We start from the raw sequence: 26,418 nt of genomic DNA, 5'->3' as shown, positions 1-26,418 counted from the left end.
CCCAAAGCATCCACCGTCATCTGGAAGAGACAGCGCGTGAACAGCGGCTCGGGTAGCTCCCTGAGGTAATCCTTGAGCACGCCGGTGATGACGTTGATGTCAGGAACATGTTCCGGGCTCAATTCCACGGCACGGCTGTTGCGCTCGAAGGCCTCGCGCAGCAGTCGCTTCTTGGTGGCGGAGCCGCACAGTCGGTACAGCCCGATTATATCGAGCCCCCGGCGCTCCACCTCCTCCACACAGCGCCTCAAAACGATGGGAACTGGTGCACTTCCGGGCGCGTTCTTAGACTCCCGGTTGACCACCGTTTCCAAGTCGGCGCCGAAGAGCGTGGGGTAACCAGCTCTCAAGCTGGGCAATCCCCTTCTCTTGTAGAGAGCCAGTGGATCCGTGTGTCGCATGCGAATGTATATTGTGCCCCTAGGCTCCACCTTTAAAGCCAGCTGGTGAAGTGGAGACTGCCGGAGGATCGACGACAATGAGATGGCCCCTCGATAGCACAACTTGTGCCTGTGCTGCGGATCCCATGAGTAGACTAGTACGTCCAACTGCTTGTTGCCCACCAAGTCCAGCTCGAACGACTCGTCCCAGTCGAACTGTAGGTCACCGGAACGCACCACGGTGCGCGCTTTGTGCACGCGATCGCACTCGATGACGCAATAGAGGTCTCTGGTTTGGCCTGGTGGCGCTTGTCCTCCCGCTCCCTCTGGAGCTGTTCTGAGGCCGCGACCTGCGAGCAAATGAATCCACAACATGCCGGAGATCCCTCCGATATCCACGATGGGCTTATCCAGCTTGTATTTCGCAAACTCCGCCGGGTTGATGTCGATCTGGCGGTGTGGGCGTGGCAACGTTGCACTTGGTGTGGGTGCCGGACTCTGGTGGCCACCTGTGCTAAGGATGCTTCCGCTGGGACTAGCAGGACCAGCGGATAGTTCCAGTAGCTGCCTCATGCGTCGTATGCTGGGCGAACGAATGGATCCCGCTCCTCCAATGTGCTGCGAGGACATAGATCTCACGGGTAGTGCAGAAATAGGCCGAGTAAGACCCATGTTCCGATCGAGAGTTCCCGTGCCGAGGATGTGGGTTCTACTCGAGTAGATGCTCTCCGTCTTTCGGAAAAATAATATCGTCATGAAATAGTATCGGATATTCATTTGAATAATTTATACTTACATTCCTCAGAGCATCGTGGATGTTCTCTGCGCTGCAGGAGAATCGCTGAGCTCGCGGCTGCGCAAACATGTCCCGAGTCATTCGCATTTGTTCCGCAATCGCAGAGCTGCTAGGTGCCCTTCTTAGCCAGGCGCGATACTCGTCCGCCGTGAATATCGACGGACTGGCGGTTATCCGCTGCCGCAGGTCCCTGCCTCTCCTCGCGTCGAATTCGGGTGCTGAAGTGTTGCCATCGTTCTCATCCACCAAACGGTCTCCCATCCTGGAGCGAATGCCCTGCAGTCTTACTCCTGGTCGCTCCCGGGGCAACGAATTGAATTTATTGAGATCCGTGGCTCCGGCCAACAAGGCAGCTGCGGCAGCTGCACCCACTCCTCCGCCTGCTCCACCCGCTCCCCTTGGCATGCTGCCGATGGCGGGTCTGTTATAGTAGTAGTAACTTGGCCTCGGTCCAATTGTAGCCTCCGTATCGCTGGAATAGTCCAGATTTGGTCGGGAGCGTCGGGTCAGCGACTGAGCTCCGCCAGCTGGTGGACCGTACTTGGATACACCTGCTCTCTGTTGATCGTAGCGCCCGTATCGGCCCAGAGTGCCACCCACTCCCACTGGCATTGGAGCTCCTCCAGCCGTTCCTGGCTTCAAACTCGACCGCAGAAGGGAATGCCGTCCCAGGGAGTTGGAGTAGTCCGCATATTCAACGCGAGGTAAATGCTGATCCGAACCAGACCGCGGGAACCTGGCGTGTTGTTGAGCGAGACCTACGTTGCCAGTGCCCGTGGACATTCTTCTCGAGGGACCCACAGGCGGAGCGCCGGGCTGTCCGGGATAGAAGGCGTGTACCTTCTCCGCCAGGCTCTCCAGGGTGCCAGCATTCTGGTAGTAAGCGTGCGATGGAGCAAAAGCATGGCCTTTCGTCGGCTGCTCCGTAATCACCGAAGAAGGTGGTGGTGGTGGCTTGTAGCCCCAGTTCGGCGGCTCACCCATGGCTCCGCCTCCGCCTCCGCCGCGGGTATTGTAGTACATATCCAGTTGCTCTGACTGCGGACTATAGTTGTTGAGCCCCAGACCTAAGCGAGATCGCGACTCCGTCATTTCGCGACCATCTCCTGGAAGAAATAGAAGAGAGGCAACCGATTAGCCTGACGAACACGGCGCCCATTTCAAACTACCTGTACGTCTTTCACGTGATGAGCGCGGTCTCGGCATCCGGTCCGTCTCGTCTAGATCCTCGTCCCGCAGATCCCGCTTGATCACAACAACCGGTGGCGGTTTCTGTTCCGGCCGGGAGAGCGTCGGCGGTCCGGGGGATCCTGTCCCGCGATTGCCACGCCGCTGCCGTATCGCCAGCACCAGGCGACGCGGAATTGACATAATGATGACGACATCGTCCAGGGACATGTGGGTAACGTCCACCAGGTTCACCGCCAGGATTTCATCGCCCACCTAAAGAGAAGCAATGCTTTAAGAGGATGTCTTTCCTTAGGCCTAACAATAAACTTACCCGCAGGCAGCCGCTGTTGTAAACCGCAGACTCAAGGGCAATCCGCGAGATGAACACGCCGTCGGTACGATCCGCCCCGTTGCCCTCGCGGATGTACAGGCCCAGCGTCTGACCAGGCCGCTTGACGATCTCCACCAGCTGCACTGTGTGTCGTCCGTCCGCCTTGTTCATCAGCTTGTGGGCGGCGTCCACCGCCTGCTTGCTGCCCATGCATCGCGGCTCCAGGACGCGCACGATCATCTCCCCGCGACGCTCCACTGCCTCCAGAGCCGCGGCCGTGTTGGGGTCGTGGTCATTCTCGACGGCCTCTATCTGGCGGAAGATCTCTGAGCTGATGCCGCTGACCTTGCGGAAGTCGCCCTGGAGCATCACCGGGTCCTTGACCCCTGCTGCGTTCGACAGACTACCGCTTGGGCCGCGGTGGTTGCCCTGGTTTCCATGATGGTTGCCATGATGTTGTTGGTTGCCCAGCGAGGACAGCTGGTTGGCGGGCAGCGGGCCGGGAGGAGCGCGTCCCGGGCTGGCAGTGACATCAGGAACTGATCTTCCATTCTCCTGCAACCAGAAATGGGGAAATAGTTTCTCGTTAGTTCATATTCATCTTCGTCGACGGGCCTTTATGCAAATCTGAGTGCCACGCGCTGCTGCATAAATTAAACTAATTGTTGCCCCAGCTGCTGCAGCTTCTGCACTTGAGCTTCGCTAAAAGATTTAGCTTTGCATTAATTAAGCTAATTTGGCGCAGTTTAGTTTTATAAACGCTTTCTGGGACCGAAGAAGACTGTCCCACACTCTTTAACCTTTATAACTTTTAGAAACATTCATTTTAAAGATGTCTGATAAAAATTATTCACTTCGATTGTCTTTTAAAAATGGAAGTTAAAACCCCTTAAATGTAAGGCTTATTTCGTGGTTGTTCGTCCACAGTAACTCAGTTTACTGGCAAATGGTAATGTTAAATCGTCCAATCAAACTGGCCCCTTATCCTACGGTCGCCCTGGAAAGTATGCAATAATTATTTCGTCGCTCACTTTGCCGGGACTTGCGGCAACTGTAATTTCTGTCAGTGCCACATCACTCGGTCGCAGCGTCATGCAAAGCTCCAGGACCCAGAACTCCAGGACATTGGCGGGGCGACTGTACCCGGCACGTGACGTTCGCCGATGATGTCACACGGTCAGAAGTTGACGAGGGAAAGTCCAATCCCTTTCGCTGCCCCCGCCGGAACGGTCAACCCACAGCCACGGCAACAATGTGCAACTTTGATTTTCCCGGTTGTGTGAGGGACGCCCATGAAATTGGTTTTAAATGAAGTTGCCTGGCGCAAGCTAAGCGAAGTTTTTAATGGATTAATGCTGGGGAAAGGGTGTGCTGGCACACAAATTGCGGTCAGCAGCAAAGTTGCACTTGCTCTCCAACAGCAACATCTTCTCAAGTGACCCTCGGCTCGGCTCTGCGGTTCCCAAAAATCATGTTCGCAACGGCCACCAAAAAAAGAATTCCGGGGGAAGAAGAAATCTTTGAAATTGCGAAACTTTGACATGTGTCGGTGGCTGTCTGCCCCCAGTTCCCACGCCCTGTCCTCCTCACTGTTGTTGCTGTTGTGTAACTTTGTCAAACTTGCAGCAACAGCAGAAGCAACAAGAGCAGATGTCGTTAGGGCGGAAGTTTGGGCCCTCGCGCCTGCTCCGTCCATTTGCTGTTAGTCAAATAGGCATTATTATATGCTCTTCGAAAATCTGTGTACTGTGAAAAACTACACATTTTGGAAGAATTTCTTCTAACTTACAACACCATTAAAAAAATCTTGTTTTTTAAATCATAATTTATAAATAAAACTAAACTTTTTGACTTTCATTCTTAGTATTTTGTAGTTTCATTCCACTTCTTATGCTTAAAATTTGTTGATACAGGCACTGCTTTTGCCGCAGAATATATAGGCCATTTAGAGTGAAATTTCAGCTTTCCTTCAATCGTATGCCCTTTGGGCAATTGCTGGAAAAGTTTCTGGCCAACTGGCATTAAACTATTAAAGTGTGTTTACTGTAATGGTATTTCGGTGTTTGTTTGCACTTTGCCAACTGCAAATGCATAACCAAATAAATAATTCAAGCGATATACCGAGGCATCATTAACACACAGGCCGCAGGGCACAAAAAATGTCCATTTGTGCTTTCTTCCTCGTTGAGAACACCCTCTTGCGTGAGTGTGTGGGGCAAAACTGGGCGTGGTCTTGGCCGAACAACTGTATTCAATAAAAAGGACTTGCCGGGCGGCACAAAGGACAAGAAGGCGGCACATTGTTGATGGCTTCTCTTTGTTGTTGCTGCTTGCTAACGAGAACGGCCCGACTACGCCAACAAAAACAATAAATATAGATGGTGTGCATCGCGTGCAGGTCCGCTTGGGCCGGAGGAGCTTGGGCCAGAGAGCGGGTCCTAAATGGACACATGAAGTGCCAAAGCAACAGCAAACACCCTCCGTCCGAGGCTGTCAGCGGGAAATTTATGCACCCACGTGTGGGCAGTCAGAGTCCTATTCTCGACCCTTAACCCCCTCTCTCCTTCTTGTGGGCGTCAAGTTTGGTATAATCATTTCCCAGACTTGCCGCACTTTCCTTGTCACTCGAACAAGTTAAAACTCTATTATTCATTATTTTCCGACGCCTTTCCATGCGTTAGCAAAGATTTTCACAAATTTGAATTAAGATAAGCTTCTTCTATATCATTTAAATGCTCATAAGTACAATATTTATTGTACATGTACCAAAACGGTTTGACTTTGGAATATTGCATCGTATTATACCTACATATTTTAGAATCAAGTACCCATGCTGGCTTACAAAACTGGCTAAATTCATGGTGTTACCTTTAAAAAGCCATTTCTTTCAGGGCTATTTTAAGCGTATGTACGCGAAACTAGACTCCCTTGCCTCGTTTTCCTTTTTAAGTAAGATTCAGTGCATAGCTGCAGGCGCTTTCCACTCACTTTGCGGCAATAAGTTATTTACAGCGAGTCGCGCACTTAATTAGTAAGTGCATAGTTTATTAACCGGCAAATCCAATAAGTTAGGGAGAAGTAGGAAATTGCCTGCCAAAGCGGAGGAGTGCTGCTGCGGCAAATGCAAATTACCAGGGCGGGCTTACATTAAGCGTCTTTAGTCTACGTCTGGCGCACATGTGACTCACGGAAGACCGGGGCTGAACCCTCTCTGGGGGCTGGGCCGCCTGTTTAAACTCATTTCAACTTCAATATGTTACTGCTGCTGCTGACTAAGCAGCGAGCCTACTGAAACCCCCAGCTCCGCCCGCCACCCACTCCTTTTATTCGCCGCCCGCCGGGTGACGACAACTAATTGAAAATCCTCAAGACATCACATATTGAGGACTGACTTTGGCAAGCTTTTTTAATTATGGATGATTCTTCTGACTGGCAGTTTCTGTTGGGAGGAAAAACTAATTTGGAAAGGACCTACGGCAGAGCAAGAGCGAGAGAGAGAGGGACGGGGCGACGGAGCGAGGGAGACGGAAGAAGCCATTAGAGGAAGTTGCGTGACAACACAAATCAATAAAATCATTTTAGTGCCTCTACAGCCAAATAAAAAATAAACACCCGAAAACGGAAACTGATAAAATTGTAATTATGTCAGCGCAGACGCCATTAACTGCCATAAACTATCAGTAGTGAAAGCAGTCCTAGGGTGATATAGTAGTATGTAAAATATTTTTAGAAATCATTGGGCTTAGAAAAGGTCTAGTGATAAATTAGAGATTTTAAAAAGCAAAGATCTTCTTAATTTAGAAAAGGGATAATTCCAATTTGCAGCTTTTAAGGAGAACACCCTTGGGTTTTCCCTCAGTGCACCCAGTTCGGCTTGGACTAATCGTTTCGGAAGGTCATGTTTCGCCGAATGCGGCGGAATAGTGCGTCATTTCCCTGGCCAGGTTAATAATTGACTAGCCATAATTGTAATGACTGAGCCCAAGTTCGTTTCCAGCCAGGATTGCCACTGTTTTCCGGGGTTGACTTGCGTTACGCATTTCTTGTGTCTGCCAGCTGTCCCGCCCTGCCCCTCCACTTTCTCCTTGGGTGATTGATTGTCCGACGCATTGATTGATTGGCGGAGCGTGTGATTTAGCATGATGGGCTTGCCAGGCCCGATCCCTTTGTCAATTCACGCGGACGCTGCTCAGATTGCCCAAACAAAAGGGAGAATAATTGCCTTGGCTTTGCGGCCATTCGAATTGATGAAATTGATTTTGTTTTGCCAACGCCGAGTAATTAATAACTCTATACAAAACAGCAAGTCATGTTATTTGTCTAATGGTGCTCAAACTGATCGAATTACTTAGCCTGCGAAGGGAGAGCCAGGAACGGCCCCTCAAAGAAGGCCCAGAGTTCTCGGAAAATTTGTCTCGCCCATCAACTTTTAATGGCCATAACGTGCTCACAACCTAACCACTAAATTGTCCACCCAACATGAATGTTTCATGTTCTGGGGAATAATTTTCAGGAAATCCACCACAGCATTTTGTTAACAATTCGTTGTATAATTTGTTCCCGAAAACAAATTGTATTCCGGTCGGCACGTGGATCAAGGATTTGTTGTCCTGCTCCCGGGTTTTGGCTCCGTTTGGGCATTCATTTGGCATTCATAACGTTGGCCACACAAAACAATTTCCTTGGGCCGAACAATTCCGGGAAATAATAGAACAATGCACAGCGAACCGAACGGATATCTGAACCGAAACCAAAACCGAATTCCACCTGAGCCGCAAACAAAGGCCGGATAATTATAAATTTAAATGCCCTGTGGAACTCCCTGGGCGGCGCCTCCATTCCTCTATGCCAATTACCCGTCACTCGGCTCTCATCCGGAATTCACCGAATCCACTGACAACGATTACAATTAAATGCCAAATGCACAACGTTCCGCTCCCATGTTAATAATAGTTGTCAGTTGCAGCTGCGCTAATGTCAAAATATGTGGCACAAGCCCAGAGAACCGGGCGCATTCACATCGCCACCCAGTGGCGGCGGTACAGGAGCGAGGAGCGAGGAGCCAGGAGCTGGGGCTCGAGTCGAATCAGATTGGATTGCTTTGGATTTGGACGGTGCAGGGGCGCCAGTCGAGATAACCGCAAATTAAGGCAAACAACAAGGCAACAACCACGACGACAACACAAGTGACACAAGCCGCATTGTGGCGGTGACTCCGACAGCCGAGCAGACGGCTGGGGGCCCGGGAATGGGAACTGGGACGGGAATGGAAACGTGAATGGAAATGGGTTTGGGAGTACTGCCCGCATTTTCATGGGCACAGCCCACCCGGCGTATACGTGATTTATTGATTAAATTCAAATTTGCCAGGCAGCAGACAATAGGGCATGCCAAGATGGCGTCAAACGCATTCCAAGCATCGCATTATGCAATTAGATCCGGGTCGCTTGCACACACACACGGCCACCCACACGTCCACAGCTAAGTCGAGTGCCAGGATATCAGGATATCATGGCATCAAAGGCCTTAAGCCTCCATCCAATCAAAAGTGTCGAGCAGGACAGGATGAAGCGTGAAGATATCCAGCCCGAAAGGCTGAGTGGCAAGAGTGCAGGACAAACCTTTCACTGGCTCCGGCCACTCACATCACTCAGAGGCACAAGGACACCGATATGAGTGGAGAAGGGGCGGGGGAAGAAAGGGGGCGGGGACCAAGAAGGATTCCCATGCGCACAGTGAAGTATGCACTTGAAAAATTAAAATGTTCAAGAGCCAAAAATAACTTATTTCTTTCTTAATTTATAAAGACACTTTTTTTAAATAAGCCATGATCGCATTTTTTAAAATAATAGTAGGACTTTAAAGTTATCTAATATGCAAATTTTGATAAAATAAATAAATTTGAACTATCAGCTCAATAAGGGTTACAAAATTTAAGTTAAATGTATAAATACAATGCCAAGCCTTGATAATAATTATTTTTCGAACGTTTTTTAATCAATAAAGTACCTCAAAATAAAATGTTATACAGTTTTTCAAAGTGAACTTAAATGTTTTGAGTGCCCAGCCTTGGCTTCCCAAAAAATTTAATTACCCAGCCGAATGGAAGAAGTACGCAAACAGTTTCGTGCCGCCATTATCTATGCAAATATTTTTAGCGCCGGTCCAAGGGCTGCATACTTAATGGAATTTTATTTCAATATTTCAAGCACCCTTCGCCGTCGGTCAAAGTAGTTGAAAGTTGCAATCTGCGGCTGCCCGAATGTATACGTGTGTAAATAAACAAAAAGCGATTATGTGTCTAAGTGGGTTCTCAATGGATGGCGAATGGCCCTGGGGCAACGGCCGGGTTGCTCCGTTCTATCAACAAAAGTTCAAAGTTGGTTTATTTATCATTCAGGTTTTTTCTTCCTGATGCCCCTTAAAGTAGAAAATTCGGTGTGGTTCGTTGGCCTCTGCTGCGCGCATCCATGAAATATGCATTATTATTTGTTTTACGCATATTTATTTATTCATTCATCCGCATGAATGTACGCACACAAATAAAAACACAATGTTTTCCAGCAAAAAAAGAGAAAAATTAAAATTAAAAAAGCAAGGGGGAAACAAAGGCGAATCGTTTATAGCAGAAGGAAAAATGAAAATAACACGGGGCACAGAGGCTTAACCGGCTAATAGTCGCAACTGCGGAGCGTGCAAAAGGCAATATTTGCATACCGATCCATATACATAAATATTAAAGTGAAATATACAAAAGTATATACGAAAATGTCATGCAAATTCGCTTGCTTCTGGCTGAAGGCACTCGTCATCCCATGTGGAGTGGGTGGCAGTGGGCGGCGGGACCTGCGTACTCCATGCAGACTTATGACATTTCAAGCGCTTTATAGGGCGACGGTTATTACTGATGTGGGTGTAGTGGAACCGGCCCCTCGGAATTTTCCACTCAAGAGCACAACAACTACACCGTGATGTTGCGGAAATATTTCCTTTGACGCGGATCTAACTCAATATTCCCCCAGAAGCTAAGAACCCGAATCACTTTAAGCACACAAACACACTTCGTCCCCAGCAGCACACTTCAACTTGTATGCATGTTTTATATTTCAAAGTGTATTAGCTCCCTGAGCAGACAAATTCTGAAGCTTAAAATTCAATATATATTGGGCGAGAATTCCATGGATCCATCATACTACATGCATATTTTCTAATAAATTGTATCATAATAGCAACACAAACTATGATTTTATGCACAAAATATATACAACTAGCTACTAATCTTTCCAACGAGTCCGGAAAACAATAGATTTTGTATAAAATGTGCTAAAATAGAAATCAATTTTTAATCAGCCCTTTAAGATTAATTTATTTAAGTACTTTTACGCAGTTTACACATTTCGCTGTAATACGTATACGTATAATTTGTTTCTGAACAAAGCCTGAAATATGCAAAATTAATGGCTCGCTATTCTTGAATTTAGATGGTAATCTTAAATCGCATACAGGCCATACATGATGCGGATTCCAAAGAAGGAGCACATAAATTGTGAGCTCATTATCGGAGTAATACATGGGATTTGCTTTCATGGATTTGCGGCTTTGCTCCCAGGGCAATGTAGGCCCCAGGCCGCATTACTTAATATGCTATTAATAAATAAGCCACACACAACATACAGCACTCAGCACTCAACACACTCACCTTGCGATGGCTGCTTCTGGTCAGGAAACATCCTGTGGTGGCGCTATCACACATTAATTTTGTTGCAGCCAACTTGCTTGTTTCGCGTCGAAGGTGAGATATAGAAACGGTTCGTCCGCTGTATGTGGACGCTCGAAGGGATATGCTGAGTTCTCTGAGTTATACGATAGTTCCAGCACCTCGCGGTACCAGATTCGATTGCTTTCGATTCAATTCGATTCGATTCGAGTCGTGCTCTCTGTATACCTAATTCGCTGTATGCTTTATCCTTGCTCGTGGTTCGGTGGTTTCGTAACTGCTACTTAGGCTATAATTTGATACGTATTTTGTTGCTCCCGCACACGTCCTAAGGCTTAGTTCCAATAGTATCATTCCTTTGTTTTGTTTCCTTTTGATTCGCTCGGTTATGGCCTTATCCGCTTTCCATTCTCTAAGCACACAAGAGTCGTGATAACTGTATCTATAAGTGTGCCTGTATATCTGCCAGACGCCCTCTGACCCCTGACCCCTATCCTGTGTCCCAATGTGTGTGTGTGGTGGGTCTTTCGTCTTGGCCGCCTTTTGTTGCCAAGCGAAATATTTATGTTTGCCTTTCACGCTTCTCTGCCAATGGCGAATTTCGAGCGGCAGCCCTCCATCCCCGCTCGCCGCTTGCCAAAACGATTTCAAAATTTCTACACAATTGATTTAAATGGCTCTTTAAGTGCGGTCTGCCCCACCCCCACTGGATCCCGTCGGGCAGAGTGCCAGCCAAAGATAAGGACGCGGAGCAAGTGGATCCGCCCCCGGGCTCCGAGTATTCAACTTCACGCCTCCGAGCCCGGCGAAAATAATTTCGTCTGGCCGTGCAAAAATTTCATTAATTCCAGGCATACTAAATTAAAAAGGGGCACGGGCAGCACAACAACTGCTCGAAACAAAGGGCGGCTCCACTAATTTGTGGAAAGCAAAGTAAGAAGGTGGCAAAGAAAAATGGTTTTCCCTTTTAAAGCGGACAAAAATATAGCTCACCTCCGAGAGTGTTAAAAGCCATTGCTGACTTTCAATAAAGAAAGATTAAATAAGAAAGATTATTGCAAACATGAAAAGGAAACACAACTTTTTTATTTCTAAATGAAAGTAACTCCAAAGAAACACAACTTTTTTATTTCTAAATGAAAGTAACTCCAGGTTGCTTAAATTAATTTAAATATTAAAAACATAGCTAGGACAGAACTTTGTCATAAGACAGAAAGCAGAAGGATGTCAAAGAAATCATCAAAAGAAAATAGTTTTCAAAAAGCTTTTACTCAGACCGACAGATTACTAAAACAAATTAAAATTCCCAAAGGAATACAGATTACCCGAGTCAGTCAGATAAATCGAAATTAAATTTCTTCAACTTGAAGTTTCTTTGGCCAAAGATGAACGCAGCACAATTGTGAAAATCTTCCATTTTATCATTTTAATTACCATCTTTTTGCCGTAGCAGCCTAGAAAGTTTGCAAAATTTCAGCGGAATAATTGCCCATGGTAACAGAATCCTCACCCTTGCTGATTTTCTGACCCCGCTGAAGCTTGATGAAGCGAATGCGCTGGCTGAGAGGATATTAAGAAAAAGGGTTTATTTTGATACATTAACAATCGCGTTCTTGTTTTGGTATAGAAATTAAGGACACAAAGAATTTTAAGAAACAAATCATGATTTTTCCGTTTGGGTTACCAACGATCTCGTCTGGGTAAAAGCGGATTTCAAGGGGAACTAAGCTGGGGTTTTCTCTAAGTGTAGATAAAAACAATGCCGCCAGCTCTAGTTACATTTCCCGCGCGGCTGCTTTGGCAATATAAACTGGGCACAGGCAGAGACGGAACCAGGGGCGTCGTGTTGGGGGGATGGCCTAGTGGCGGTGGGTTTACTCTGCAGACGTGCTAAGGCCGACAGCGGCAAGTAAATGCCAAAAATTACATTTTGCCACTTTTGCAGACAAAAGATGAAGCCCCGAAAATCCCCGAGAGTTTGGCAACGGGCAACGCGGCGTATACGCAACGCGGGCCAAGCTACGTGGGTTAGCGTTGTCGAAGATAATGGCTGCTTTGGGGCGGCCCACGTCCCCGTACTCCCCGACCCCCGATCCCCGCTCCTGGTCCTTGCTCCGTTATCCTTGCCAGGCAATCGTCGGGCTGTTGAACCTTAAGTGTGTGCGTCTGCTCCAGCGCCATGTGCCCTTTTCCCTCTGTGTGTGTGTTTGTGAGAGGGCAGAGGAAAGTGGGAGGAAGGGGTGGTATGGATATATCTGCTCTTGTGTGTGTGAGGGGGCGTGAGCGCGCGCATTTAGCAACAAAAATTTTGTCTGTATATGGGACAGTCCAAAAAAATGGGAAGGCAGGCACTAAAATGAATAAGTCGTTGCGTATACGCAGCGTTGTCTGGCCCCTATAAATTACATTTCGCTTGACACTCACACACACACGCATTTCACACAAGGACACGTGCTCTAGGCTCTACCGTTTTGGATGGTGCTTGTTTACCTAGTTATAGACTTGCTTTCGCCTTGAAAAAATAATATGTATGTATTCCCTAAGACCGTTTTAATTGACTGCCGTTTTCCTGCGCTGGCCCTTTTCGCCTTTTTCGTATTGATCGAGCGAGCGAGGCAATTTAACGCGACATTTAACTTTTATCGCCGCGCTTCGTTCGCTTTTGTGCAATAATTTTCAGAGTCCGCCCGCGGCGATGACGAGAATGCCGTTCGACTCGCTTCTCGAGGACCTCTGTTGAGCGCGCGCGTTTTTCCGCCGCCGCCGCCCCCGCGTGCGTGAAATAGTATTGAATAAGTTGCTTTTTAATGAGTTTTACTACACGCCACGAGCTCTGCAGCTGTGTGTGTGTGTGTATGCTGTCGTGTACTACTACGCACGCACGACGCTGCTGCTATAACGGTGCTTCGACGAACGGACCACGAGTCGAACGTCCGGCGCGCTCAACTGAACCTCGCGTATTGAATCCGCTGGCCCGCGAGCGCACGCCGAGGTCGGGAAACGGGAAAAGCGAGCCGAAGTTGCGGCGAAACATCTCCATTCTCGAAATTGGAGCAAATACATTCACAAACAGGAAAAGTCCCTCACACACAGCGCACACACACCCCCGCACTCGCTCCCGCAGTCGGAAAACTTTCTTGTGTAACGGGAGCGAAAGCTCTCGCTCGGAAAACTTCGGCACTCGGACACTGGTGTGCGTTTGCGTGCTGTCCGCCGTGCTCTCCGTGTGTGTATGTATTTGAATTATTTAACACGGAAAAATTGGCAGTCGGGATTTGGGGAATTGGGTTTGATACGCGCCAGGATGCCAGGATGCCAGCAGCTCCCGCTGTCGCTGAAACTGTCGAGCGGAATGTGGAAGACGTCTGCTGGGCCGCTGGGCCGGCGTTGCCAGATGTGATTTCGCCCGAGCGGTCTTGAACTTGTCCAGGACATTCGGTTCGCATAATTGATTGCACAAGCGAACTGGTTGTAAAAATCCAGCGAAATTGATAGGAATTAATTGTGAAGCTTCTCTAATTCTTCCAACAAAACTTCAGAAGAATGCACAAAGATTAATTGTACCCCTATTAATAAAAAGATGAGGTCATATTTCTACAAAACCTTTAAAAAAATACTTTCTTTACAAAAACTAAAAAATGAAAAGCAATTGGTAAAGACAAAAAATTGAATTGATTTTCATTAAATTAACAAATACCATTATTTACAGACAAACTTAGGAACTTCATACTAGCGATCTGTCAAACCAATACAACCATTTAACTCCTAATCCCTTATTTTCGATTCCCTCACTCAAGTCTCCAGTCGAATGCCAACCGGCATTCAAAGCTTGTTTAGTCATCGATACAAGAGCTTTGCTAGATGAGCTTCGTTATGTTTTCAACTCCCTGCTAGCCCTTTAATCCTGTTAAGGGCTTCTCAGGGACAACGGGGAAGACCTCGGCCAGCAGCCCGGCTAAGTGAATCCCACTCAAATCATTTCCACTGAACCACTTAAGCCTTCACTTGACTCCCACGCACACTCGCCCGAGAGGCCCCTAATCCCGGCATCGATAACAATTACAGACGCAGGACTATTTAGGGAAAGCGAGTGGCAAATGAAACGAATGCCAGCAAAGTGCCAATCACGAGGAGCGGAGGCCAGTGGACCGGACCCAACTCAAAAGCGCTGCGGGACCGGCTAGCATGACAGACAAACATTATGAATGATAACGGTCCAACACAATGGCGCTCGAGCAAATGTTTGTTTATCAAGCCGTTCGAATCAACGGAACGAAACAAAGGGAATTGGTTGGGGTCGCATTATGAATATGTTTAATAGCCCAGTGCCGATGACACAAACAGATAAGGCATTGCCATTAAAAACGCATTACAATTGATAGGAAAACGAGTGCAGAGATTGGGGCTAGAGTGTGAGCGTTTGTGTGTGTGTCGGCCACATCATTCACAAAAGCTGCATCGCACTCCCACCCACACCCACTCCTACACTCTCGTATCGACAGCACCACCACCACCGCCGCACCACTCGAATGTGGGTCAGTTTGGTCCGCCAATCCGGCAGCCCACCGCTGACAGGCAATCAACTGTCAGGCCGGGCGACATGCAAAATGAATGCACTGCGAAAAGTGTTTTCCAAGGCGCAGGCAGCCACATTCAACCGCAGCTAGCCAAACACACACGAGCGTGTGTATTTCCCCGAAATACACCACGTTACGTATACGCACCGTAGACGCCTGCGCGGATAAGATGCGCGAACAGCGGGGACTGGGACGCTCGGCACTCTGCACTCGGCACTCCGCTGGCCACCGTGCTGGGTCATCGAATCCATCCAGCGACTGTGGCAGCCGGATGCGAGCGGCTAATAACAAACTTCCGGAGAGGAAAAATTCTTTGTCATTGGAATTTGTCAAGCGCAGCAAATTGAGTTCGCAGCTACGCGCCGCTGAAACGGAATTGAATTCGAAAATGCGAAAATCCTCAGCGCAAGCACAAAGCGAAAAACTTTTCCGAAAATGCAAATGATGCGGGGGGCAGGTTGCACGAAATGTTGCACCAGGGAAATCAAATTCATCTGATAAAAAACATTAACTTTTAAATATCAACCTGATCTATGGTGATATGAAAAGTTTTTATTTAATGCTGTCAGCTTAAGTTTCATTTAAGAAAACAAAGGTAAAATCGAACTATTTTTGTTGTTAATAAACCATTAAATATTTAAGCACCTAATGAAACCCGTACAGTCCATTTGTAATCTTATCTCCAGCCAACTGTTGGCGCTATCCACTAGGCGAATTCTTGCATCTTCTAGTTTCAATCTTGAATTACATAAGGTAAACGATAAATCAAACCATTCCCCACCTTCCTGCCCTTCACGGGTTTGACAACTCTTTGTCAAGTTTATCGGGAACACATATATTTATCCACCACCTGTTTTTCTTGCAAAGGTCCAAAGTACTAGTAAGCCTCCTCTGGCCGAAGTTGAAGTGGTCAGGTCGGGACAAAAAAGGTAAACTTAGAGACCAAGTTTGATGCGGCTTTGATGCTGTTGCCCTCGAGTGAATTATGCAAAGTTTGCGCTGCTCTTTTGTGAGGCGTAATCCGCTTAGCGAGTGCGATTCGGGTTCAAAGGTAAGCCCCAGTTACGCGGTGGGAGGTGGGAGGTGGGTGGTCGATGGTGTAGGGACCCCCACGCTAAATTGCCCTTTAAGTGCCTTCATTGGCAATTAATGCCGCCGGCGTTTGCCTTGGCACTAGACTAATTGCAGTCGGCGTTAACAACTAATCGCAATTGGCGTGAAAATGCTACATCAACTATGTAAGCGATCCCCCTGCTGGTACTGAGGGTGTTCCTCCCACTCCCCATCAATCACATTTGAACCGTTACTGACTGCGAAGCCTTGGCACAATTTTGGCCGTGTCTTCGCCTGTGCTCGGCTGTTAACATGTCATGGCCTAGAGGCCCGGCTTTGTTCTCGCCTGGCTAATTGATGTCATTTGTTGTCTGTCTGTCGTTCGGTTGTCTGTGGTTTGCCGTCTAGTTTCCTATTAACGCTCAAACTTTGAAATGCCCGCAGTAAAATAGCCTTGCATCAGCATCTTCAAAATTGCAAGTAATGACAGGCAGCACGCACAATAGTTGTCACCCACAAACAAGTCCTAATTTATTGCTTTTATTGAACGGGAAACATTTCCAATAAACTTGTAGACACAACTATCTCTCTAACTATTAATAAGATACATTTATCTTGGAGTTGTTGTTTGTTTTTGTAGCTTTCATACCATAAAATGTTTACATTATTTATCATACAGTAAACAAATAAAATAATCCTTAGCCAACTTATATGCTGAAAAGTATACTTCTACGAAATGTAAATTAAGGGTCTAAGCCAGTTCTTAAAATACTTTTCTAGTTCCCGGAATAGGGCTTTCGAAAATGAAATGACGAACTCTTAGACTCTGAAATGACGACGGTAAAAAAAACCCCTGCATCACGGTGACCAATAAAGTTGCATATTTAATGCGGAGCCACACGCGCCAATGTTTTTGCACAATTTGCTAAGCTGAAAAAATGTGCTATAAACTTTTGCTTAACTCTGGCCACTCTAAGGAAGCACAGTCAAGCCGCAAAAGCTAAAGAATTACTTTGAAAAAAAGGTAGTGGGGGAGGAATCAGAACCAACAACAACGAAAATGGCTCGTATTTCTCTACTACAAAAGCTTTTCCAAACACCAGAGAGAACTACGTAAAAAGAGAGCTGGGTAGAAGAGCGAAAAGAGAGAAATTCGCCAGCCCATCTACCAACCTTAACCCACCAACCCCCTCGGATCTGTGCCAAGCAAATGCAAAATACGTTAAAGGTACCAAAAAGTGGGAGGGAGGGGGAATTCCGCCGAAACGTAACGAAAATCCACAGCAAAGCAAACAGAAAATTTAAGCAACCCACGGGGAGAAAGGGGTGGCCGAGTGGGTGGCCGGGTGGGTGGCCGAGTGGGTGGCTGAGGGGGTGGCTGAGGGGGTGGCTGAGTGGGTGGTTGGGCGGCTGGGCTGCTTGGAACACGCAAGCCACGACCTATCCACACAACAATCGTGTGTGGGTGTTGGATCCAAACAGCCAAACACTTGGCAGGCAACTGGGTTTACATGTGAGTGGCATAAACCGCTTTTAGTGCGCACACAGATACGCACGAACACTAGCGCACGGATGCTGCCTTCTGCAGGATTGCAGGTTGTGGGTTAATTTCGTTTTGGCACTGCAATTTCTGCAGCTGCCACGATTCGCTCTCAGTCGCCCACTCGAAATAAAGTAGCTGCAAAACAAAAACAAGGGGCAGCGCTTTTGTACTGATAAAAGGAAAAACGAATATCCCAAAAAGGAATTGAACATAAATAATACTACTTTGTATCGAGGCCAATGTTAAATATTAAAAACTTTAGCACAAGAAGACTAAAGATGTTCTTCTAAAAGCAGGAGAAATAATTATAATAGCTTACACTAGGATTTTATTTCAATCAGCTTGTGGATACATTTTTCTTTTGGTGCATCCATCATGCTCTTTGGCAACTGTGTTTGTTTGCAGAAGAGTGGCCTCAATACGCGCATAGATTGCACTCCCCCGCACACAGAGACCCCGAACTCGCCGAGATGCTGATGTTTTCATGGTCCAAAAATAAAATGTGTCATACGCAGTGTTGCCACTTGAAAGCCAGGGCAAGAGCAGAAAACAGAAAGCAGAGCTAGCGCAGCTCAACTCGGCTCAGCCGACGGGCAGCCCATTATCATTACCACGAGGCTGGGCTAATTCCGCTCATCATTTTAATGGCCCGCCCGGCTGGCGGAAATAATTAAAAATAAGTTAGGAGCGGCGCAAAGGTGAGACCCCCGGGTCCTTGGTTCTTGGTGCTCGGTTCTTGGCCATAAGTCAACTGTCAAAACGCTGGGATATCGCTCGGCCCGATGCAAAATATAAACACGTTCGACAGTTCCCCGATGGGAAAGTGCGGCACAGTGACAGGCAAATATTTTACGTGCACGCAACAAGCTCGACTCTTCGATGAATACGGAAACATTTCAATACGTCGACTGTTGACTTTCGACCGACTGTTGAGTACTGACTACTGTCTCCCGTATCCCGCATCCCGTAGTTGCGTAAGACTTTTGCAATTAGTTGCGCAAATGAAGGGCACGTAGCTGAAGTGAGTCGAGCAGCAGAGGTCTGAACTGGATTTCGAGGCACGTAAGCATCCCTAACAAGGTAAGCAAAGTGCCGGCTTGCGAGCCGAGAAAGCCGTCCTTGAGCCAGTTGGCATACCTTGTTCAGCGGGTCGAAAACGTAGGAAACTTGGCCCGGGATGAACGTTTTTCTTCTGCTCACACACGGTGAAACTCGACTTGACTGCTTACTCACTTAGTTAATTAATTGTTTGCAATTGCATGCCAGCATCTGTTGCTAAGAACTTAAAATCGAGTTGGCTTAGTGGATAATCAAAAACAGACTATGCGATTTATCTATTGAACCACCTGATCCTCCCAAACATCGAACTATTTCGATCCGAGAGCACCTTATTTTATGAATGCTTAACTCTGAGCCATCAAAAGTTTATGAAATTGACATTTTGAAAGCCAGACCTTCGAATTAATCAGTGAACAGTAAGCGGAGTGCCTTGGGGACGAGGTCCCGAGGTACTTTGCCCTATCAGAGCTCTTTCCAAGTCAATGCTCCCAAAATTAAGCTTATTAAGCACCAAGGGGAGGAAAACTTTTTGCGCTGCGTTGGCAGCAATTAAAAAACCGCTACACCTGCGTTGCCAATTAATAGTTTTGGCTTGTTCTTTTTTCAAAATCATTTGGCAACTAGAACAATAGGAGGAGATGTGGGATTCCCGGAAGTGCAGCGGGGCAGAAACGCTTTTTCTGGTGGCTGTAGTCGAGCGAACAAATTGCAAGGGAAAAGGCAAAAGAAATCGCAAGAAATATCGGAGCAGTTGGCCGCAGGCAAGAGAAGTGCTGTGCCAGTGTTTGTCTTGGGCAAAACTTTCTACCTCTGAATTGTATCTGTGAGGACGACGGCACTGAGAGGAACAGTTACTCGAGAAAACATTTTTTCTGAATTTTTTATTGTTCTGAGAAAAAGCTACAAATGAATTGTTTTACCACCAGCAGTTGCAAGCAGTTCCTTTCAATGGATATTACTTCGGGGAAAAATTCTAAATTCAATCGGGCTTTTCTCACAGTGTATGTGTATGGAACCAGCAACACCATCAACACCATCTGCAGTTCCAGCTGAGGCAATATCCTTATCTGCATTGAGGCAAAATTCTGTGCCAGTCCTCGCTCCCAGCTTCCTGGCTGCGTCTTCCAATTGTTGTTGGCAACTCGCAAGGCAACTCAAACAGCCGAAGAAAGACTCCAGACTGCGGCTGCCTAAATGCCCGCCATTTATTTGTGAATGGCACTCCACAGACTCCAGGGCTGAGGAGACAGGAGGACCGGATGCCAGGAGGGGACGCCATCATTCTGCGCCATTTCAAAGCACTAAACGTGCCGCTGCATGGCAAACAAGTTGGAAAAGTTTTCCACAAAGCCTCCAGCAAGCTCCTGTACATCAAGGACCGCCGGCCACAGCCGCAAACTATTTTCATAAACTTCCATCCAGTGGGCAACTAATCACGCAAACATTTAAAGTACACCATCAATCTATTACATCAGTCTTGTCAACTGAGAAAAGTACTTTAAAACCTGGAGGCTGCGAGGATAAAATGCCAGTACAACTATTTTATCATCCAAGAGAAACCTTATTTGTTTTTAAAATTTAAATATTTTATTATTCATCATATTCAACGGTTTTAGTCCCACCTGGTGTAATGGGATGAGGGTGTGTGATTGGATTATTTTAAGAATATCATTTGACAAAATCAGCTTGTATTTCACACTTAATCCAAAGTGCAATATGCATTGCTATGGCAATTTTGATTTCAAGTGATTTAATTGGGGAAAATCAATCGCTCTATCAGTGTTTGTCAGTCAGATTTTCAATTAAATTTCAAATACAGCCATTGCACTTTTACGGCTGCCACTTCACATCACTCATGCGTCGTTGCACATAAATCAAAATAATTTACTGCCTCGCCGGCAGCGGAATTTATTGAAATTCCGCCCAAAAATGCTGCAGATGCAGCTGGATGCTGCTGGATTGCAGTGCGCAAAGCAATCCCATCGAATGGTTTCGATATCATGGGCCGGCCTTTCAATTTGTAATGCAATATGCTGATTTCTGGCCCCCGGCACGCCTGCGATTCCTCGTTGCCTGTTTGGCTGCCAGTCAACACTCGTGTGCCAATAGAAATGCCAACGCGCCTCACTTGACCAACTTTGCAGCTGTTCGCCACTCCTCAAGTGCCAGGAAAGCGGAAGCCTGCCAATATTGGCATCAAAGTTTGACATTCTGCCCGCCAGCGTCTTATTTCAATTAAAAATTGTTTAACAAATCAATTTACTGCGCCTGGCGCAAAACTGATTAAAGCAACGGCAGCCATAAAAGCAGAGAAATGCAATTTAAGAGTGGGGCGGAATACCCTTTCAGGCCCTCGGCGGTTCAGAGGTTTCCCGGGAAATCTCCGCTTTCGAACGGGCTTAGGGCGCGGCCAGTGCAAATTGAATTCCTCGCCAGCCCCGCGGGACGATTAAGATGGCAGCCTCGGTGGCGTCGGTGCAGCGGGTAAATTAATTTATTTGTTAAACTTTGCGATGTCAGGGAGCCAAAGTCAAAGTTTGCAGCGCGGCGAAAAGAAAAATAATCAACTATAACTAAAACAAACAGCCGGCAGAGTGTGTGCAGGGCGTGGCTGCGGTCCAAATGCGCCGGCAACCGCATCTCCAAGGACTTATCCGCAAGGACTTTATCATAAAGTTTCTCCGGGTGGCTGGCAAAGTTGCTGCAAGACGGTTAGTGATGGCAACCTTGCTAGGATTACACCGGAGGAAAAAGTCCTTGAAATAATTACCACGGTTTTGAGGTGACTAGTAGTTGCTCGATTCCGATGTTCAAATGTTGTATACGAATCTCAACAAATTATTTAAATTATTCAAATTATTAAGAGGGAGAGGGATAATACGTATTCAATTTTGAAAAGACAGCTGGAGGATCCGTGGAATAGTTCGCTTATTCTTAGACCTTCAGTTTCTTTCCCAGTGCCTCCCCAGGCAATCCGAACTGGAGCACCTTGCTCCGTTAGGTGCCTAATGAAGGGGCAAGCCACGGAGGACCAAGGTGGCGCCCGGCCAGGTGGGAGCAGTCGAGCAAACACTCTTATCCATTCCACTGAGCACGAGTCGCAATCAAATTAAGTGCTGTCGGCCAGCAGATTAAACCCCTTTGTTCGGCCCAATTACTCGGCATTCAATCGGGAGTTCATTTCAAAAATTGCATTAAACAGTGCGGTAACTTTGATTAAAGTCCGATAGACGCCGCACGTGTGGCCTGTAATTGAATTTGTCGCCGAGTGTGTATCGCTTGCATTAAAGAACGGGGAAGCATGTTTCGCACTTTGTGTGCAAACTCCACCCTCAAAGGTGGACCGCCCCCAAAAAGTGCCATTCAAACACACCCACCCACACGTCCCCACATCGTCTGCGGCAACGGCAGCAGCATATAAATCAGATTTTGCAATTAAGCCTTCATTGAAATTCAGGCGTAAAATGTAAATTTATTATGGCAGCCACGAAAATGACGAGGAAAACGCGGTGTTCCCACGATTGACTGACAGATTGAGCCAGTTTTCTCTACTTATGGCTTTCAAAGTGCCACGTTGTGCAAACATTGCCCAGTCACAGTTTAATTGGTCCTGAGAATACATCGACAGCAGGTAAATTTATGTGGCTTTAGCTCTTTCAATTACAAAAATCTTTTTGATATTGAAAAATTGAGTTATATTGTTACTCTTTTTATATTGATTTGTTAGCAGTTTTCCTTTCGTTCTTATGAGACATCTTGTGTGATATCACAAATAAAAATCACAAAATTAAATTACTTGAGTGACGTAGATTCTCGCAAGCAGGACCATTAACCCCCTTGCTTAAGAGTATAAAAATAAAGCTGTCACACCCGTTTCAATACTCTCTAATAATACTAGGTATTACCGTATTAACGACGTATGTTTAATTGCATGCATGCAGAAGGTTAGTTGTCCCAAGATCTGTCGAGAACTTTTGCAAAGACCCCCGAAATCCGCGTTAATCAATCACTCACCTTTCTACGTCCACAACAAAGCATTCTTCGCACACGCGAATTTCCAGTAGCTGCTTTCAATCGAGTAAACTTCTTCTTCCACTGCATTTATTAGTGGGGATCCGATTGGGAATATCCTTCTTCGTTCCTGTCCTTTCCTCTCGCCTTGGGTGGGGTTTCGTTCGAAGGCAACTTCTGTTAATTGCCGTATTTGCTTGCTCGTCCAACTGGAGCTGGTAGCGATGGCATTTGGTCAATGCTGAACACGTTCCTTTGGTTCCTTACAAAAATGCGATATAAAAATGCAAGTTCGGTTTATTCGTTGTGAGTTGAGAGTCCTGCAAACGGAAAAGCAGAGGCAGCCATGAGTTAAAAAACGAGCGCAGAGCCATAAGCAAGTATTTACTGTCACATGATTGTCAACAAGCTGGCGCATACCCCGCACTATGACCGCCCGATAGAAGGAGGGACAGTGGGTCACGGAGCAGCATTACAGAATCACTTTCATGTATTATTTGTGCACTAGATTTGAACTCTACAATAATAAGTTTCTTCAAAAAACATTTACATAGATCTTAAAATCTAATATATTTAGTACTTAAGGAATTCATACTACCAAAACTGCAGTCAAAAGTATAATATTGTAGTATGTAGATAAAATAGATTCAAGGATTTCGATTTATTAATATAGTAATTGCGTTACATTCAATTGGTGGGATAAGTTTGAATAAGGAAATGTTGAAATATTCTCCATTTGAAGATATAACATTTTTATTAAGACTCAAAAATATACTAGTAAGACTGTTTTGTTCTTTACCATACAGGGCACTGTGCGTCGTTGTGTGTTTGAGCGTATATCAGTCCGTGTTTAACTTAATGAAGCTTTACACTTCGCGGGCCTGGAGCCCCGGGCCTGACATGTGTCATATGCATTTGCTTGACAAGGCATTCGAGAACTTGGACAGTTCAACCCCCTTCCAGAGACCTCCTCCTCCCTCCTCTGCGCCTCCCACACACAGAACCCTTGTATTATGCATATATCGAGTAACTGTCTCCCTCTGATTTTATAGCGCTGATAATGCAATGTTTGCCCTGCTCCTTGGATTTCGTCCCCAGTCCATTGGCAAATAAAATGTTGTTCGCTAAGCACAGAGATTGTATAGATGGAGAAACAAAAGGAAAGGAAAGGAGGTATGAAGTGGCTCACATTGTTGGGTCCCTGTCTACTACCGCATGGGATCACCCAATAAAGTATGCTACACATTCTAACAGTTGTCGCTTTACAGCATTCAATTTTAATAATTAAAATATCTATTATTATTATTATTATTATTATATCTTACAAAGGAAAATATAAATTGAAAAAGCAATACCAAATATAAAGAATATCACTTTTAATTGTCAATTATTGAAATCTTTTAAAAATGGTTTCGCACGATATTTTTAAAGTTCATGGTTCTTTCAGTTTCCAATGCTAATGGCTTTAAAATAAGGACACATTTCGTATATTAAGGATATTTGATCAAATGTGGGCCACTTCTGGTTCTTATGCACCCTTGGCAATTTGACAAAGTAGGCACACATAGCTGTATATTTATGGTAATGAAGCAAACCAGCAGCCAGCCTGACTGGCCTTAAGGGCTAATTGTGTTGGCCTGGTTTTCGTCAGTAAGCTGAACTTGCTCTTTGCTAAGTTCTTGTAACAAAAATTATCCTTCAGGGCGTTAAACTGCGAAGCTTTTGGGTCGCGTCAGGCATTAGAAAATGCATTTATTTAAACATGTTATATCTTTTAGAATGGTTTTCTCTTAAGCAAGCAAAGAATGTTCTGGTGTTAAAATAAATGTTTATATAATCTCTAATTAAAAATCACTTCAAGTAGCTGTTTTGTTGCTTTAAGTAAAAGGGGAAAATAAAAGGGAATAAACTGAGAAGAAATTCAATAACTAATACCTTAAAGAGATACCATCATTCAATTATTTATTTCACTATTACTGAATCGGAAGCAATTAAAAATCAACACCCCTGGGAGTTATATTGAATGGCCAGCAGGCACAAGGATATTTCTGTTAACACCCTCGGCAGAAACTATTCGTCATCATCATCGGGATGATCATTGTCATCGCCATTAGAGGCACGTAGACCCAAAGTAAGCCAGTAAGGCCATGGCTGGCACTTTGCCACCAACTCTAACTGAGATTTTGTTGCCATAAACCAGTTCTGCTCCTCCCGTTCTCCTTTCGAGCTCCCCTTTTGCCCCCTTAGTAATTGCAATGAAAAATGTTACAATCGTGCACAGGACATTCAAATGCACAAAGAAGAATGTGGAGCTGAGTCCTTATGCATATGTGAAGGGTCCAGCTGCGTCACTGACAACTGATTTCCTTGCCAGCTTCAATGCTAGTTTCAGTGATGCCACCGACCTTATTTTTTAAAAATCTTAAGCTTTTAAGTTCTAGAAAGTTTTTTTAATAGTGATTTACTTAACATTAATTACATACATTTACAATTAGTATACAACAGAATACAAAGAAAATAAGTTCTTCCACAACTGATTCTGCATTTCTCTTGTAAACTACTTTTAACTTCCCGTTTAAAACTAATGAACAAAAAACAAAAGCGAAAAAAAATCATCACCTCGCAATATTTTAAACTAGTTAAAAACACTTTTTTTAATAAATCCCAACTGGCATCACTGCTGAGGGTACTGGTGTGCAACGGAAAAATTTCTATTCATAATTTCTTTCGCAGCGGGTGGACTGCATCCGCGCGGGGTGTTGGAGGAGCTGAAACATGCAGATACAAGATACTTTGTGTCACAACGGCAGCAGCGACAGAGTACAGCAATCAGCCAGGAGAAATGGTGGCCGGGTGTTCTCTGGCAGCAGCAACAACCATTACCACATCGAGAACAACTTTGCCAGTCGCCAGTCGCCGGGAATGTTGTCTAGGCACGCATAAAATTTATTATAATGACATCATAAATTCAGCCCGCTATGTGTGTGCATAAATGAGTGACAAAGCTCTCCCGCCCTCCGTTCGAGCGGCAAAAATGGCAAATCATTTATCAAATAATAAAAAACAGAGACTATTCGCAGTAAGCAAGAAGTACGTTACAGAAGAGAAATTGGCAGCGCTCAGCAAAAATGTCGGGGAAAAATGTTCAAGGGTCTAAGCCGGAGGGCTAGAGCCTCACTTGAAAAAACCAAAATAATAACTGAAGATCTGGGTAATATCTTGACTGCAACATACAATATTAAGTTTGAACTTAGATAACGATATCAATTTACATTTCATTTAAGTCTACGAAATCTAAAATAATATTTCTAGTTGGAAAGGCTAGAATTTCTTGATGATTTTCTTTTCCAAGTGTATATTACATGCCATTTAGGCAATGCAACAATGACGACAGACATCCACCGATGGCAAGACAGATTTATCGATTACTCTTTTTTGGCTCAGTCCTAACCCTATCGCATTATTTGGTATTGTTATTGCTGCGTTCAAGTTTATCCACAACGTCCTCCGTTCCCAGTTCCATGTCCACACATTAACTGGCTTATAGCACCCGCCAAAGGACTATCCACCAAAACGTAGACCCACCACCGAGGACCGTCTTACCCTCACACAAACGTATCACACCCACTGGGCTTCTGCCGCACGCTCATGCGACTGCACACACACTTAGGAAAAAGTGTACTCCACTTAAAAATATATTTTTTTACTTGTCAATTAAATGCACAATACCTTGAATTTCGTTTTCAGATACCAACTATTCAAGAAATTCAGGAACTTTGAA

General features: G+C 45.7%; 1 protein-coding gene across 15 annotated transcripts in view; it reads right to left on the bottom strand.

Annotated features, from left to right (window-relative positions):
* LOC119545828 (rho GTPase-activating protein 100F) overlaps nucleotides 1-26,418 on the bottom strand; it is a 39,761-nt gene that overhangs the window by 10,375 nt on the left and 2,968 nt on the right. For 6 of the 15 annotated variants that reach the window (XM_037851737.1, XM_037851738.1, XM_037851740.1 and 3 more), the window contains 5 exons: nucleotides 22,641-22,957; nucleotides 2,678-3,232; nucleotides 2,343-2,619; nucleotides 1,177-2,282; nucleotides 2-1,112 (listed from right to left, as the gene is read on the bottom strand). In XM_037851737.1, coding sequence (XP_037707665.1) covers nucleotides 2-1,112; nucleotides 1,177-2,282; nucleotides 2,343-2,619; nucleotides 2,678-3,232; nucleotides 22,641-22,727 — 3,136 coding nt within the window. In that variant the 5' untranslated portion in view covers nucleotides 22,728-22,957. Of the gene's footprint in view, nucleotide 1; nucleotides 1,113-1,176; nucleotides 2,283-2,342; nucleotides 2,620-2,677; nucleotides 3,233-10,376; nucleotides 10,807-12,884; nucleotides 13,317-22,640; nucleotides 22,958-26,418 lie in introns of those variants that run through there. The other 9 variants (XM_037851739.1, XM_037851727.1, XM_037851736.1 and 6 more) reach the window with 6 other exon arrangements.

This window comes from Drosophila subpulchrella, chromosome 3R (genome assembly GCF_014743375.2).
Source record: "Drosophila subpulchrella strain 33 F10 #4 breed RU33 chromosome 3R, RU_Dsub_v1.1 Primary Assembly, whole genome shotgun sequence".
NCBI lineage: Eukaryota > Metazoa > Arthropoda > Insecta > Diptera > Drosophilidae > Drosophila > Drosophila subpulchrella.
The sequence above is the reverse complement of the archived record's forward strand: the minus strand, read 5'-3'. Positions and strand labels throughout refer to the sequence as shown.